This window comes from Ambystoma mexicanum, chromosome 10 (genome assembly GCF_040938575.1).
Source record: "Ambystoma mexicanum isolate Mex_15411 chromosome 10, UKY_AmexF1_1, whole genome shotgun sequence".
Lineage (NCBI taxonomy): Eukaryota > Metazoa > Chordata > Amphibia > Caudata > Ambystomatidae > Ambystoma > Ambystoma mexicanum.
The window spans coordinates 1484203157-1484221837 of record NC_090932.1 but is presented as its reverse complement, the minus strand read 5'-3'; the positions used below and the strand labels follow the sequence as shown (position 1 = coordinate 1484221837).

General features: G+C 42.1%; 1 protein-coding gene across 1 annotated transcript in view; it reads right to left on the bottom strand.

Annotated features, from left to right (window-relative positions):
• CFAP251 (cilia and flagella associated protein 251) overlaps window positions 1–18681 on the bottom strand; it is a 1318836-nt gene that overhangs the window by 443875 nt on the left and 856280 nt on the right. The window contains exon 14 of the mRNA XM_069619593.1: window positions 14645–14818. Coding sequence (XP_069475694.1) covers window positions 14645–14818 — 174 coding nt within the window. The remainder of the gene's footprint in view (window positions 1–14644; window positions 14819–18681) is intronic.

Here is an 18681-nt window from a genome sequence, read left to right as displayed (position 1 = left end):
GAGGAGTTGGGCAGGGAACTTACACCAAGTGAATGGGAAAAGATTTGGAGAGTACCGACGACTGCCAAAGTGGATTTGCAATTACGCTATATACATCAAAGGATATTGTGCAGAATATATTGGACCCCAGTACGTATGTGTAAATTGGGATTAGTTGGTGATGATCGGTGTTGGGGTTGTGGGAAAGAAAAAGGTACTTTTATACATATGTTATGGTATTGTGAAAGAGTGGTGAGTTTTTGGAGGGAGGTTATTGATAGGGTTGATCAAATTTGGGACATTGTTTATCCACGCAATCCCTTAGCGGTCAACTTATTATTGTACAGTGGTGGATGGGATGTGAGTTGGGTGATATCGTGTGGGTTAATCAAAGTTTTTGTTGGTGGCGGCTAAACAGGTGTTGAGGGTCTGGAAGACACGGAAGAAGCCGATGGTGGAGGAATGGATTTTTGATGTTCGAATTTTATCCAGATTTGAGAAAACGATGTATTGTAAACAAAACAAGGAAACCCTTTATGAAGAAATGTGGGGGAGCTTTAGTGACCATTATGGATGATGCTAGATTAGGTTCTGGAGTGGAGTGCATTGGTCTATTTTCAAGTAACATTAATATATGGAGAGGGGGTTTGTGTTGTCTATGTGGTTGTTTTGTGTAGTCCCACTTGTCTGTTGTCATTTATTTGGTACATCTGGCTTTGTTTTTAGGTTAGTCTTAAGTTTCATATGGTGGAATACAGAGTTATGGTTTGGAATTCTGTTTTCCACTGTTATGTAATTTGCAATTCAATGACCTAGGATGTTAATTCTGTTGTTCATTGTAACTTGTTGAAAATGAGAAATAAAGAGTAAAAAAAAAAGATATCTATGATATCGAAGAGGTAAACCCGCTAGATAAACCTCCACGACAAAGATTGACTTTTGAAAGAGATAAGGAAGTCACCAACTTAAGGATCTGCTGCCCTCATGAGCCAACTGGGAAACGAGTGGTTGTAATCCAAGATCTAACCGGTGCTGAAGGGAAACAGGACATTTAAGATTGGGCCTGGATGGCAAATTATTCCCACCTAAAAATGATATCCTTGAACTCCCGTGGTTACAGCCAGCTTTTCAACGGTTTATTGTTAACCGCTTACCCGACTGAATTTGACATTACATGCCTGCATGAAACTTTGCTTAGGGAGTATCCAGTTATGTGCGACTATGACGTGTATCACAATGCCACGCAGAAGGGGCTACAGGGACGTCCCTTCGGCGCTTGATAATTGTGATACGGAAAAATGTAAACATGAGCTGTTCTCAATTGGTTCTTCTACATAAAGAAATCTTAGTGCTTAGATTAGCCTGAGGTGAAGTGGGGGAAAGGAAGAAAAATGTATGTTTATTCATAAATGTGTATTGGAACGCTAAAATGGTTTGATCTGAACCCTTTTTGAAAAGTACAAATGATTTCCCCTCTGAATGGCATGTAGAAACCACCCCACAGGTACTAATTATTGGTGACTTACATTCTAACTGTATGAAAGAAATGTATGGAGAGGGGGGCATAGTGAAGAGTAGAAAGGCTGGTGTGAGAGAGGTAGAGAATGGAATTACTTGATGCACGTGTGGAATCTGATTAGATGCAATGGGAACAATAATGTGGGCATTCCGGCAAGGTATACTTTCGAGATCCTCTTCCATTTTAGACTATGTTTTTGCTTCCCCACACCTTTTTCATAGCCGTACAGTTTTCAAGGCGATTGCCACCCAAGCTAGTGACCACTCCTTTCTAACTTTTTTGATTAATGTGAACATTGTCCAAAAATAAACCGGGCCTCTGCTAAGTAACATTGCCCCTGAAGTGGGAACAATAAGAATAGGTTGGAACAAGAAAGTGGTTAGTTAATTTAATAACAGGAGCGTCCCCACACATGGCCCCAAATAAGGCCCTTTTTGCCTGTCCTGGGCCTTTCCGGGGCTTCCGGCGACTCGGCGCATCCTTCTGCTCCTCACTTCACATATGTGCTAATTAAACCTAATTGCTGATATGCCCATCTCGTGACACCTAACGGGCTGCTCCCTTCTATTTCCGTCGTTCCTTCAAGGCAAGGTAAGGATGACTTTGACCTCCCACCAGCTCTTGCCTTCCCCCCTCAACTGCTATTTTTGGTCTTTGGTCTCGGGTATCCCCCCAGTGACTTTGTTATAGCACTTCTGTTAGCCTGCTCTACTACTGGAGATGTGATCTAAATCCTCATTGACATTAGCCCTAATCTCGACATCTCATCACTTACTGAGGCGTATATTATGTCGCATCTTGCCTATTTGTACCTGTACCCTTGATGTAGCTCCCCGCACCATGAGGTGAGGCTTTACCAATCTGTGCACCTATATTATGTTGCATCTTGCCTATTTGTACCTGTACACGTGATGCAGCCCCCTGCACCATGAGTTGGGGCTTCGCTAGTCTGCATACACTCACTTATTCTGTCTGTAACCGTTATGAGTACTCTTGCACTTCCCTGTAATTAGCATCTATATGCCTCTGGGGTTTGTGTGGTGAAATAAATGCAAAACATTAATACAATATTGTATTGAATTCGGATGGGGAAGTCCTCAAGGCACTTTTACAACCAAATGAATTTGGAGCCTTTGTGAGAAAAGAGATAGCAAAAAATGCTGTCAGATGCATATTGCATAGGTCTAATTCTAAGCAAACTAAGAATAATGCTTTTGACATACAGGTGGTTGAAAAAAGGAAATGTCTTAGGAAAGAAATTAGATATTGCTAAAAATGTATGAAGGGGAAATTAGATATTGCAAAACAATGTATGTATTTATGAAGGAATATACAGATTATGAAAACATAATAAAGTTAATAAAACTGGATTAAAAGTCAGAAACTGATGCAACAGGACACTGTAAAAATGCTAGCTATTCCAATGACCAAAAATAACATTACGTTTTGGGTCCTGATCAATTCAGGTAACCAAACTAATAGAAAAGTGGTAAATGCAATATCTGAAACATCTTGATCTGCATACTATGGACGTGAATACGCTAGACCCTCAACTGCATTCTAGTAGAAGAATCATAGGTCTGGCTGCTAGAGACTGAGCTAGAGAAAGTGGTATGGTTAATCAAGATAGCCAACAGGTCCTGAGCCCCTGGTCCTGATGGCCTTGCTAATATAACATTATTAATTTTCTGACTTTGAAAACGTTTCTAGCCTCTTGGAGTACAGCCATGGGCATCCCCATTTAGAAAAAGAACAATAGGAATGATCCCGCCAACTATCGCCCTATTGCACTTTTGGACGTTCCCAGTAAAATCTTCACATCCATAGCATTGAAAAGATTGAATTTCTGAGTAGAATCTACTGGACATGTTAAGGTGGGATTAGAAAAAATGTAGGAACTACTTTAAATGGATTTATAATACATTTAATTCAGCAACAAGCCATCGTGAATAATATATCCATTTATTGTGCATTCATAAATTTGACGATGGCTTGCAACAAAGTAAAAACCAGGAAAAGTTGGGGTAGAAAAGCGCTCCTCGGGCTGCCCTCATTTCTGGTTGGATATTTAGAACCCGATGCATAATAACTCGCAGGTCCAGATTAGGTTGGATGGGTCTCTTAGCTCTCCTACTCCCACCTTTCCCATCAGTCTAGAAGGTCGCTCAGCTACTTATTAAAATCGGTGCGAAAGCACCGGTGCGAAGGAGATGAGCAGGTCTGTGCTGGTCCGTGGCCGGATGTGCCGGCGTTTCGGGGCCTTGTGCCGTCTATAGCACATTATGGGACTCCCGGAAGTCTTGGCTGAAATAGAGGCAGCGAGAAACATTTTCCTCAAACCTAAGCCTGTGTCACCTTCTACCTCCATAGTAAGTCTGCCTTCAATGGTACCCAATGTTATTGCTATCGCACCCTCGCCTCACATGCAAGCCCCTCCTACCTCCACCCTTGATTGCCCTCTTTACAGAACTTTGTCAATACGCCTTCCACGAAACCTAATTCTGAGTACGAAATTTCCCCCCAAGCTAGACATCCACTCGAAGAACATAAGTGCAGTATGCCACACTCTCCCTCCTGTAGGCTCTATAACCTGCATGTTGCGCAATACAAGATCATTAGTTACGCATTCCAGTATTAGCCTCATACAGTCTGATATAAGTCTGCCCTCGCCATCAGCTGTTACTCCTTCCACCTCACAGCCCGACAACTTATCCTCTCATCCGTCCCCTACCCCTTTAGTTAATCCATTACCTTTTATTTCAAACTTGACAGATTCCCCCTTTAGCTGCCCTGCAGGTAATCACATACCTCCAATTGGCACACTCCGATGCTTATTACTCAATACCCGGTCCCTTATTAAACACGCGTCAGAAGTTAACCATTATATTGCGGATAATGACCTTGACCTATGTGCTTTAACTGAAACCTGGGCATCTAGCTCGGCTGGTCCTTCCCTCAATTTAGCGATTCCAACAGGCTATACTCTAACCCACCATGACCGTGTAACAGGGAGAGGCGGGGGGATTGCATTCATTCTCAAAGATACCCTCTCAACCTGGATAGTTCAAAACCATGACTTTGAAGAAGTGGAATCCTTGCATATCAAAAGAGGTATGAATGCGGAATCTACAGTGAATTTCCTCCTTGTTTATCGGCTGCCCTCATTTTATACAACCTCATTGCCTCCCACTCTAATTACCGGCTCTCACTTTATAAACCTAACATTCTTCTTGGAGATATGAACCATTGGCTAGGCCACAAAGATGACCCATTGGCTGTAGAACTAGACGAAACCCTCTCTGATTTAGGTTTTGAACAACAAATTTATGTTCCTAACCATCGATCAGGCTACACTTTGGACTGGGTCTCTTCGGTCAATACTCCTTGCCACGACATCCAAATCAAAACTTGTCCCTGGTCGGACCACTCATTTGTTCACTTTTCTATAAAGGGTACCTTTCCCAGTTAAACCCAAATCTCATAAGGCCAACTTCATCATTACGCGCAACTTCAAACACATCACTGAGGACAAAATTGGACCTCTTCTTGACCCTGCAATTAATTTCTTGGAACATACCACCTTATCGGATATGTCCTCCTTCCTTACGGCTAATTTAGCCTCCATCTCCCAGTCCCTAGCTCCTGCCATGTCCAAAAAATTGCTTGGCCCTTACAGAAGCAATTCCTGGTTTACCAAGGACTTACAAAAGTCCAAATCGGCTACTGCCAAGCTCTTTCACCAATGGAAAGCCGATCCTAACACCCACACTTTAGCTGCATACAAATACTCTGCCAAGGCCTACAGATCTGAGCTCATGGCTGCAAAAAAGACTTACCATAACAATCAGATTCTTAATGCTAAATCTGACACTTATGAATTGTTCAGGTTTCTAAAAGACACGGAATCCACTCCCGAGCCACAGGGACAACTTCCATCACTGGACAACTCCTGGTGCCTACAAATCCAGAACGGCATGCACAATAAACATCTTGGCATTAGAGCCGATATTGTTCAGAAACAGGCCGTCAACCAGGAATCTATAAACAGTAAACCATTTATTAGAAATCCCTCAATCACTGAATTCTCAGAGGCTGAATTAAAATCTACCATCGAACAACTTAAGCCCACTAAATGTAAAGGTGACCCCTGTTCCTCTTTAATCATAAAATCCTGCCCTCCTCCACTGTTAAAAGCTATTTGTACTTTTGTCAACGCCTCCTTACAAGAGGGCTATATTCCAGACAACCTTAAAACCGCCTGGATCACCCCCATTCACAAGAAGACTGGACTCGCCCCTGACAATCCACTTAATTATCGCCCAATCACTAACACGCAATTCCTCTTGAAAATACTTGATCGAGTGGCTTACTCACAACTAGCTTCCCACTTGAACCAGCACAAAATCCGAAATATCTACCAGTTAGGCTTTATGCAGGGATATGGCACCGAGACCTCCCTCTTAGATCTCAAGTCACGCTTATTTGCTAATTTGGATGAAGGCCTGGCAACTCTTCTTGTGTCCCTGGATCTTTCTGCAGCTTTTGATTTGGTTGATCACCCCATTTTGGTAGCTAGAATGCCCGAGGTGGCCAATTTCTCCCCCTCCGCTGCATCATGGATTAACTCCTTCTTGGCCAAAAGATAAACTAAACTAGAGTCTGCATCGGGCAGTCTGAGGCGGATCCAATACCTTTATAATATCTACACAGCTGCCTTCTTTAAGATGCTCGAGGAAGAAGGTATTTCATTCTCTAACTATGCTGATGACACCCAGGTTTTAGTAAAACTATTGGGTGTTCATTCTCAGGATGAATTAGAGCTTAATAGAATTTTCTCCCTGATTGAAAATTGGATGATGGCCAACAACCTTGCGTTAAACTAAAGTAAAACCGAACTCTTGATTGTGGGCAACGCAAACTACCTCGCCAAACTGGATCCTATGTTTAAATCATTTAGGCTAGGCTTAGTTGATATTTCTCCCCAACCTAAATTAAAAATATTAGGTACGTTCTGGACCAATCCCTCAACATGAGAGCTCACGTTAGCAGTGTCATCTCCGCCTCTACTTACTATGTGAAACTCCTGTCCCACCTGAAACCTTTTATCTTGCAGGCAAATGCCGAGACCATAGCAAGAGCCATAGTTGGGGCGAAGATCGATTACTGCGGCAGACTCCTGGCCGGATTAGGAAAAACTGATCGTAATAGACTCCAAGTTGTCCAGAATGGAGCGGTTCGTGTTGTCACGGGCCTGTCACAGGCCTGTCACGGTGCTACCACGTCTCAGACACCCGACGCTCCTTACACTGTCTGCTGATTGAAGCCCGGGTTAGATTCCGAATTCTTACAATTGTCTTTAAATGCAGGCATGGCATAATGCCCAAATACCTGCTTGATCAAATTTTAGACAAATCTAATCCCAGGATTCTTAGATCCAGCAACCAGAACTTGCTATCTTTACCATGCTGCAAACTTAAGAAGGTGGAGAAGGGGGCGTTTTACATGGCAGCCCCTAAACTCTGGAACTCGCTTCCTCTTATGCTTCGTCAGCAACCTTCGATCACCTCTTTTAAGAAAATCCTCAAGACCCATCTCTTCTACTAATCGAACATTCTTGCATTCATTTACGCTGACCGGGTACTTCCACATCCTTTGCGTTGATCTTCTCCCCTCTCTGATCCATTATTATTTCTTCTAGGTTTTATATCTTGTCTGTCATGTCTTCGCGCCCTCACGCCTCAGGATTCACGGCTGCACGTTATAAATTGTAAAAGTAAAGTAAAGGTGAGAAAGGGGCGTGTGTTGGCTCTCTCCTTGTTCATCCTGTACATGGCAGACATATTGATGGATTTAAAAGAGGTGAAATCCTTTTCCACCACATCTGGAAGGGAAAGAAATTCATTATCTTGCTTATGTGGATGACTATATATTGCTCGACCAGACACCAGTGGGCCTTCAAAGCTCTCTGGATTGTTTTGAATCATTCACAAGAGAGTTTGGTCTTGGAATCAGTCTATAAAAGACAAACATTTTAATTACGTCTGGTATACTGTTAGGACCAAGGATCCTCTCGAAAAGGTTAAGTCTTGGAACTATTTGGGTTTCCAACTATACTATAAAGGAGATTAAAAAAAATTGAATTCTGATGAAACAAAACCTCAAATAGCACCTATAACAGCGCAAATTAAACAAATAAATATGGGAAATTCACCCTTACTCCTTGGATTACATTTTATAAAGCCAAAATAATCCCTATGTTGACTTATAGGGAGACATTTGGAGATCCTGACTTCGCCTGGTCAAAAGTGGAGACAAAACTATGGAGAAGCACTTTCGGGATGCAGGTTTGTGTTCCAGTAGCATTAATTAGATACAAGCTCGCTCTGCACTCAATTAAATCTATGGCTGAACAGAGATGTGTCGTGTTGTATAGGAACATATTAATGCCAACCCAGAACACTCTCTATAGTGACCTTCATACTATGGCGGCAAAAGGAAACTGTCTATTTTTAAACAATTGGATTGCATCTACATCGGTACTCTGGATATAATAAATGCCTCCAAGGAGGATCTTATTGCTGGCCCGCAACTTGTAAACAAAATACATTGGTTAGAAGATTGGATTGAAACAATTTAGGGGAAAAACAAATGTAAACTCCATTCTCAACTAAGCTATGATAATATAAGGCTCAATGAATTGCTACAATATTTGATTAAATGTCCCAACAGATACTATAGAACATTGTACATGCAAATGCGTTTCTATTTCCTACCAGAGAAATCTGTGGTATGAGACAAAAAATTCCAATTCACCTTAGGAAATGTAGGTTTGGTTGTTTAGATGAAGAAACAGAAACATTGAGACATCTCTTTGTTGATTGTTCGTATGTAACAAAGACCCGAAATAAGTATTTTCAAAAATGTGCTCATGATGAGAATTTTATGAGAACGGAACAGTTTTGGTTTAGGATACTCAATGGAAACAATAACCGTCTGTCGATTGCCGATATCCAGTATATTCAGAACTTACTTGAGAGATGTCCAGTCAAGATTAAGGAGAAAATGGAGGAGGTTAAGGGCAAAAGGAGTAATACAAGGGTTTGTTAAGATTCTGATACTGATATGTATTGATTGTATTTAAATATGTTATTAAGTGATATTTATTGTATTTGTCTCATTAGATAATTTTGTAAATGTCTGAAATAAGCCAATTCACATTCACTTTGCTTTCTCCTCGTCAGTCTCTTATGCTTTCCCACAATCTGTTTTCTCCTTGCCAGTCTCTTGGCTTTGCCACAATATGTTCTTTCATACATTTCACTCTGTGGTGCTCTCTTCCCTTCACCACATTACTTTCACTCCTACACTAATGTTCATTACTTATTTTCATTGTATTTCACCAGATTAATTCTTTGCCTTTCAGTATATGTCACGTGTGCTTCACACAAGCTTGAATTCAATTCATAGGTTTTTCAAAACTTTCCTTTAGTTCAATATTCAATAGTTCTTAATTCACGTTCTTTCACTTCAGTTCAACTTGTACATAATGTTCACTACAACCACTTACTTTGGGTTCACTTTAGCTTGCATATCAAATTGAATTTGTTCATCAATTACATTTGCCGTGTAGTAGCCCCCAGGAGCGCCCAGGTACGAGTGTGCCCTTTTGTTCATTCACTGGTCCCCGGCGGCTCCACCGGGCGGCTTCCTTGTTCTTCTTCTGCTCTGCATACAAGTCTCTGTGATATTGTGAGCCGCGCTCGCACCTTAGAATCCTCTGCGTGGGCTGCCGGTAGCTCACAGCGATTGGGTCTCTCCCGTGCCCCACGGCTCCTGTTGTAGGCAGCTGTCCCGGGATGCTCCAAGCGCTGTGATCCTCTCACGGCCCGCTCAGGACTCCGTGTTGCAGTCTCTCCTTGGTGTTTGCTGGCATCCTGGGCGCCAGGCAGGGCCCTCATCGGCAGCCTCCTCCTCGACAGGATTTATCTCCTTGCAGGCCTGCCATGCGCAGCCCAGCTTTTCCCCTGCTGGTCTCCCCCTCCTGATTGTTGGCTCCACCTTTTATACACCTGCAACCATTTAACAGGTTGTGAGTGCGAGTCCTCAAGTCCAGTTGCTTGACCATAGTTATTGGTATTCTTTGAACATTCCTGACTCTCATAACAGTCTTCGGGCTTCTTCCTCATCTCAGTACCAGAGTGGTGAAATGGCATGTTAGTGTATACCACTCCTAGTCACCTCTTCCTCGACCCAGTTCTATAGTGGTATGAATGAGGAGAAATAAAAGGAAGTGATTGGCAACAGCCTATAGAGGCAGGAGGAGGGTAAGGTTGGTTAACACAAGGAAAAGGGGATACCATGTCTCACCTGCGAACATCATCTCCCTAATCCCGGAGGACCCTCCACCCAGGTGATCCTCCCTCGCATCTCCACCTACAGGATCAGGATCCAAAAGAGATGGCCTTTGCCTGGCCACCTGAGAAAAGGATCAAAGGGGAGTAGGTACGAGGATGACCTCAGGTTTCCTCCCAGAACCTGCTTGCATTTCATGGTCCCATATGGAAACACTCATGCTTTCCATAATTTGTATATATTTCCACCCCTGAACCAGGGGTGGAAATTGATGAAAATGTATCCATGTATGCGAGGGATGTCCAGGCTTTCCATCCCCATCCATTGAGGTGCTGGGACCCAATGCAACCATGAGTGTTGGATGCACTCCCGACATTTACATATGCATAGATGGGCTAGTTATATACCCCTGTGCCTGTAGCCGGCCCCTCCTCCTGCAGACAATCCCTGGATTAAGGGTCTTGCATGCAAAGATAAATGGGTGCAGAATACAAGCACAACTTTGCCCTTCACATTCTATGCCCACATCTTTTTGTGAATTTGGCCCATGAGCTAGATCCTTTTCGTTGTTGCCGGTAGAGTAGTGGGTACTTTTTCACCCAGAAAAACACCCAGAAAAAACACTTAATATTATCCTAAAGTTTGTTTGGACTTTAATGGGAAGAGCTTAAATGTATTGTGAAAGCATCATGAAGAAGGACACAGACAACAGATTCTAAATTCAAAATAGCCAAGTTTAGGGATTTCCCTGCCTAAATAAAACTAAGGAACGTCTGAGTGAAGAGTTCAATTTAGGAATAAGTGTGTCCAAAACCTATGCTTGCCATCACAAATATAACTATACAATGTGTAGGGATGTTAGGAACCAAAAAGAAAACAGTGTTCAACACAAAGTCCTGAGCTTCTTCCAGGTGGCAGCTCTCTTTCAGCACCCTTCCCCAAGTATACAATAGTTCAACAAAGTAAAGTCGCAAAATTCCCTTTCTTAGAAGAAATGCAATAGTTTCTTCAGATCTCTGGGTTTCCTCCCCCAAGTTAGGACTCAGGTTTCCGTTCCCCAAGTTCCAAATAACACAATTTAAATTATCTTGAAATGGAAGGCTTCTAGTCAGGAGTCAGGGTTCCCTTCCCCAAGTTCCAAGTGCCACACATCCAAAGAAACTCAAAATGTCCTTGACTTTTATAGCTTAGTTGGGTTTTGTTTTCAAGTGTCCAGCTCAGATAATTTTGTAGCTTTCTTTCAGGTTGAAAATGTCACTGTAAATCAGACTTCAGTATCCTTTGCTTGCCTTTTCTTTTCACATTAATTTATATTGCAGCATCCAGAGATTGGCTTATAATTATATTCGTTTTAGCACTTCAATATGTGATGATTTGTATTCATTTAATCTTTCTGTCGTCCTTTAGATTTCACCTGTTTAATTCTATTTAGTAGCAAAGTCTTAACTCTGTGTAACAGCAAAGTCTTATGTCAATTCGGTGTTCAATAATTAGACTTCTGGTTTAGGGTTTGTTTTCCCTTCATGTGGAGGTCAATAATTGTTCGTTCCACTTTAAATGCAAAGTTCAATTTACTGGAATTCAATAACTGTTCGTTTCACTTCAAATATATAGTTCAATGTGCAGAGACCTTCGAAAACGTTTCTTACAACACGCGAACACTCCGATGCAAGATATTCCCTTTTATTTAATATTGAACAAATGCAACTGTTCATTGCACTTTAATTAATTCGTTTGGGGTTCAGAGACTTTACAAAATGTGTTCTTTGTCACACGCGACCACTCTGATACAAAGTATTTCCCTAAACGTGTTTGGCGCTTCATGCGGCCACTTGGATAAAATTTATTTCAGGAAATGCTTCAGTTCAGACACGCGTACCGGGTTTGTCAAGCATTAGAAGGCATTAGAAACTCACTAGTCGCTCTGAATGCTTGTACTGCAGAGGGGGCCAAACGGCCTTCTACCTTCGGTGTCAGGGCTCCAGTTCCTGCCCCTCAGACACTTCTGGGGTGGTCCTCCACCCCAGGGGAACGAGCATGTTCAATGGAAAGGCACAAGGCAGCCTTCCTGCATGGTTCCCTTCAACTTTCCTATTCTGCTACAGGGAGTCCCCACTCCCACGCCATGCAGTCTGGTCCTCTGATGCCTGCACCAACTTCCTGGTCCTTCTCCTGTCGATTCACTCTGCCACTGGGTTGTGCTCCGTTTATACACCTGCAGCCCCTTGAGAGGCTGCAGGTGTGGATGATTATTCACCCCTGCCTGACTCTTATTAATGGTACATGCCTGACCTTTGCCACTCTCAGCAGGCATCTTACTCTTCCAAGTACTAGAGTGGTAAAAGAGCATAGTCTTCATTGCTCTTACCTGTCTCGTGTACGTCCCAGTACTGTCAAGTGTCAGTTGTGGAGAAAGGAGGAAAACTGGCTTACAATAACCTATAAATGTTGGGCAAGGATTGGGTTGGTTGTTACTAGGAAAAGGGGGACACCAGGTCTTTCCCAAGGGCACCCCACTCCCAGTAAACAAGGATCCTCTAACCAGGTGATCCTCCCTTGCTTCTCCGCCCCCAGGGTCGGGATCCAATAGCAATGACCTTTCCCTAGCCACCTGCGCAGATGATCCAAGGGGTTCAGAAGTAGGAATACCCTCAGGTTTCTCACAGTATATATGCATACGCAATAAAGGGCTGCATTCATTTTTGTAAACTGTACTCTTCCTCAACAATATGTTCAGATGCTCTCATCTTTGGAGATCCTACATGACCTTACTTTAAGAAAGGATCATGGTTTGCCTGTAGCACTGTTATCAGAGTAAGGGTAATGGCAAAGCTAAATACTTATCAACCAATGTTTTAATAGTCATTGTAATGCCCTCTTGATAATGCTTATATTTCTATTTGTTTCTGTTTAATGTTACATGTTACACCTCAAACTTCACCAAACTGGGCTAATAGTACGATAAAGATGGTGCCTCACCGAATTGCTTACAGCGGTTCCTGATATTTCGAAAGAGCATTCTCAAAGTCTGCTGTAGATGGATATCACGGAAGAAAGCATATTATGCACTTTGTTCAAGGCACCTTAATTGAAGGACAGCTCAGGAGATTTTTTTGTCTTGCAGATGCCTAGCAGTTAGATCTAACACTTGTTCACTTAAAAGTCAAAATGTGTTTGTGACGGGATTTGTGGCAAAGCGTTGTTCCTTTTAAAGTTCCATGCTGTTTCACCAATCTGCACCAAATTATGCATAGTTGCCTGTTAGGCGCTATAGGACATCACTGGCTACATGACATTTGGACACCCCACCCCTTTCCCCAGATTTCAGCACAAGTCAAAACGTGTTTGTGTGTATGTGGCTTGCTGAAGCGTTGTTCCTTATACATTACCAGACCGTTTCACCAATCTGCACCACGTTTTGCATAGCTAGCCATTAGGACCCTCCAGACATTACTGGCTATGTGATATTTGGATACACACCCCGTTCCGTGGATTTCAGCACAAGTAAATATTTGTTTCTGGGTTTGTGGCTTGGCAAAGCGTTGTTCCTTATACAATTCTACACTGTTTCACCAATCTGCACAACATGTTGCATAGTCACCTGTTAGGACCCTGCAGACATTACTAGCTACATGACATTTGGACACCCCACCCCTTTTCCCAGATTTCAGCACATTCACACATGAGACGGTTGCCTGAAGTCGGCGAAACGTCAATGTGGTCGTAGAAGGACCAGTCCCAACACGAGGAACAAAACTCGAGGTCCAGGCCCTAGGATGCAGGGTTTCCAAGATGTTTGCGCCGTAATGAATTTCACCATGCCAGGGTGAGGGGACAGGTGGTGAGAGAGCACAGAAGGTTCCAGTATGCCACAGCACACCATATCTGCCCCCCCCCCCAACGTCTGCTCTGGGGTATGTCAGCCAGCCACACGTGCCCATTCTCAGTGAAGTTTACTTCAGGGTGCAAAGCACATTAAGCAATAAGCGTATCGGAACAGCGACCTACAGGATCAGTGTTATCATGTCTATCTCAGAACCTGTTTGGAGAACGGATACTTCTGCTAGTTTCTTATAAAGCTCTGAAGAAACCCCTCTAATGTCTTGACATGGATGACTTGGGCTTGGTTCTATGCCACAAAAAAGCTAGCCCAGCTATGGCTCTCCTTCAAAGGGACTGCTTCAGCGTTATCACTGTCAGAGTTGGGCACTGATTAATGCTCCTTCAGTTTTTAATCATGCATGGAAAAATCCATGATCATGATTAAAGAGAAGCTCTGACTCATAATGGAATGCTGGTTTTTCTCTCCCTCCAGTCGATCCTTGTCATATCAAACTATTCAAATTATTTGTTTAATTGCCAATTGCCAAGATAGGAAGAAACGGCAGGAAGGACAGGACGTTGAGGCTGCTAATGTCAGGGATATCTTCTTGTTTAATTTTTTGGTGATATGTCACCACTACCTGTATAGCATGGCTATTGTTTTCACCAAGAACATCCCACACTCAAGCCCTCCTCTTATCTTGTTCTTTATGAACGGTTCTTGTTTTTTATTTTATTGACTGTCTGGAAGAAAAAGGGAGGCTTCTGTCTGCTTATTTATTTTGGTCACTCATCCCAGTTTCCCAATTTTTGAGATTACTAAACCACCATGTGAAGGCAATTGCAGTCTTGACTGGATTATAACCCTCACTGTTAGTCTTATGGTAAAAAGTAAATTCAAGTATGATTAGTACATAATATATTTTGATTCACTTTATCATTTTTGTTCCAAAGAATTGAAAATGCACCAACCAGCATTCTGTCCATTCCAAGAGTTAAGAGTCTTGGTTCATCGCTATCCAAATGAATGCCGAATATTACAGTTTGGATGGGCTCATAATGGCTACCGAGTCTTCCCAAAAATTCCCAAATTCGATTTTCATCTTTGCAGACTTGTCTACAAACTGTCACTGAATACTCAGCATCCTGGAAAAGAAACAATAAAGAGCATAAACTCAGCTGTCTTTTTGAAGTATAGGTTTGCAATATTAAGATAACAATGTTCTTTGTAAGCCACATAGCCAGTTTTGCTGCTAGAGTCTTGGGGTGCTGATTGTTATGGATTGCTTGTGATTGAGACACAGTGTACATACATATAACCATGAGAACAAATACCTTTTAAAACCCTTACACCCAGCATGCCAATGAAGCATTCATATAAGACTTAGATGTATGTAGGTGAATGTTTAATGAACATATATAGAACACTGCATGGTGATGAGAGAGAGAGAGTCGGAGGAAATTCAACACCAGATGCACACGTTGGTGCAAGACATGGCCATAGCCGTAGTTCATGGCTCAACCTTCTTTTTTACAGGTCATGTTTTATTGTTACAGAGATAAGTCATTTGACACTTGAAACATATCAAATTAGAGTTTTTCCAATCATATCTTTATTAGTTTTACATCAATAGAAAACATTGCTTGCATAAATGGTACAGGTGTAGTAATGAGTCACATGAAAACAAAATTCCAGCAGTTGTTTCATAGTGACTAGCCAGAATATTGAAAACTACAAGATCAGTATCACAAACGGGATCTCAAGGTAACAACAACAAAGGCAAGGAAGTACTTCAAAGTGAAAAAGAAGAAAAGCATACCTTATGTGTTCAACAAACTGGACGATAAGGGAGAACGAATTGAGAAATACAATGTTCTCAGCACCTCTGTCTCTAAATAGAATGGTTAGTAACTTTCAAAAACATAATCAATGATGTTCCTTCATCAATGTGCTGTCCTATTTCGTACTCTTACTCAAGGTATTGGTGCCCCAGAGTATCAGGGGTAGTCTCAACTCAGGACCTTAGTAAAATATTTGAGTTCATACGAGGAGAGATGTCTTTCGTCTATAGGAGATGCTGAGCTCAGTCCAAAGAGTTGTATTTTCACCAAAACAGAGACCATTTGTTTGAGTATCCCAGGGGAGTCAATTTAACTAATGTGTCTTTGCATGTGATAGAGGTCTGTGACCTAATTCAACAATTCGTCCTTATTAGGGGGCTGAACCTCTTCTAGACAGTGATCAAGCATGCTTTCACTTCCAGAAGCATATAGTGGTCCATAAGTGGGAGGGTACAGGATCCTTCCTTCTGGGGTGGTAGAGCAAAAAGACCCTACACATTGGGCCTTAACATCTTTCAGTGCCATTGAGGACTTCCATCAAAGCCAGATCCTCAGGCACAACCACACAGTCCCACCACATCCCAATGAGTGCCCCTCCTAAGAATTTCTCCAACAACTATTGCTCATCCATGCACATATCCTAGTGGGCCTACAAGAGGGTAGGTATCATCTGTGGAGGAGTTTAATACTGTCATGTATTAATTAGACTGACACTTATAGCTCTTGTCTAGTTTATCAATAAATGATAATCGCAAAATTGCCTTCTTGTTTATCCTTAACTGAGATGGAAGTAGCAGCCCTGGTGGACAAAAAGATATTAAACATTTGGGCGATCAACCATATATTTCCATTCATATGATCTACGAGCATTTCAAACTCTGTTAGCTTTCCAGAAAACTGTGGTCCTCGCTGTACAACTATGCATATAACTCTGCATAAACATTTGTAATTTCCCTAAAGTCATTGAACCACCTCCTACTTTCAAAATAAAAGCCCAACGCTCAGCAGTCTGCCCTCTGTTTCCTCAATTCCTTTGCCAACTTTGTATCTGTTTTATCTCTTTTAATAAATGTGTTGCCTGCAGAAGCAGTTTCTTGTAAATATCAGCACTCTGAGAAGAGCTTCAAACATTTCTATAACTGTTCTGATTTCCACCGTTGGGGCTCTCTCATCATCAGTCAATCCAAACAGAGTCTTAAAATGTCATTAAACTGTGGCTGTTTCTGAATACGCAATATATTTCTTAACACAATCACCTATTAGGAGACCCCGAAAGGTTGCCTTTGCTGTATCCCATGCTAGCTCTGGCGGAACCTCCCCATTCTCATTTGTATCAAAAAAGGTGAATTTCTTCCAATAAGACGTACATCAATAGTAAATGGTTACATTGTCATTTCCCTTTACCAAACTCAACCAAGGGAAGAACTAAAAAAAATAGAAACATTTCATGACCAAGTAGATCATTGCACTACCTAATAAATGACCTTGTTCTTCCTCCATAAAAAATGTAATCATGGTGAGAATAACATATGGGGATCTGAATAAAAAGTATAACCTTCACCCAGTTCTCCATGTATCTAACAACTCATAGTTTTCTAGCTTTTAAGCAGCTGCCGAAATCTGGAAAAGGAGCTTCCCATGGCCATTGATGTGTTGAGTTGACATCACATGTGTACAACTGGGTAAATTCCCAAAACCCGCACCCCAAATACCTGAGACTAAGAGTTAATCTTTGCTAATGCTTTTTCCGGAAATTCATCCGAACCGGATTAGGACAATATAACATATAATTGTTCTTATAAAACGCAGTTAATACCAGAGGGTGATTTCTAAGCGCGGGATCGAGATTCAAACCTGTGTTGCGCTGCGTTGTCTTGCTTCCAAGACAAACACGTTGCTCCTGAGCTATCTTTCCTCCCTGAAGAGAATATATAATGGGAAAAGTGGCCAGGGTACTTTCCATATGACCTCTCACCATCAAAACTCTCCCCTCCACAGCTTTCTTAACCTTCAATTGATTAGTTTGCAACATTTGTTTAGCAGCAATCCTAACCCATTTTCTTGGAATCACATGATGCCCAATATTTAGTTCATTTTTATTTTGTTTGAAGCGCAGGCCTTGCTCGAGAGCATCGGAGCACTGTACAAGGTTTGGGTAGCCAGCATTTGGCCTGGCATCCTTTAACAAAATTAATAAGCTGGTGCTTTGAAACACAATTCTGTTGTGAAACACAATTCTGTGGTAAAAAGCATCTTACAAATGATCAATAATATAAAAAAATAAAAAATAAACAGTAGCGCACTACTAGTTGCGTTCTGCGCATCCATTGGGCTTAGTCCATAGTCCGGTGCTTTTGAGAAAGCCACGTTTTGAGAGAGTTGCAAAATTGCAGAACTGTGGGGGCATTTCTAGTCAATTCTGGGATTGAGTTCCAGAGGGTGTGTGCGTGATAACAGAAGGATTGTTTGTGTGTCTTTTCTTTGCATGCTGGTGTGCTACTCGTGTCTGCTTTGTAGATGATACTTTTTTATTGTTTATTGATTAAAATGTATTCAAACTTAACAAAACCAAGAAAAAAATAAATTAATAAATACATTAAAAAAACATACCATAAAATAAAGAAAAATGAAAGAGAAACATTTCCTTAGTTATACAGTTTCAAAGGTTTTAGCATAACACCGCAGGATTGATTCCCGCGAGGTCCAGGTTACTCAGAAAACTGACCACCGCAAGTGCAATAAAAGTAGGGTACCCTTGCAAACAAGCAGTCCAAATGTTCTCACACTCAATTACTTCATAGTTTAACAAAAGGAATAGCTTGATGGCCACCAGGGGGGGCATGGTGAATAGCTGATAGTTGTGTCAGCTCCTGAACCTAGGAACACATAGGGGCACTGAGCTCCCCTCTTCGCCACCCCCCCAGAGCGATAAAGAAGATTGCCCCCAGGAGAAGTGTGCCTGGGGTACCCTTGCAAATCTGGTGTAAATCTAAAGTGGAGCACCTGAGTTTGCTGTGCCAATGTCGGAGGAGGTGGTGCCATAAAAGTTGCAGGGGACTGTGGGAGACAAACCCCAGCAGATCCGTGCAGGCCCTGCAGGAGAAGAGGCCCGGACGGAGGGACGTGGCAGCCAGAGACCATTTGTGGGCATCGGGTTAGCTGAACAG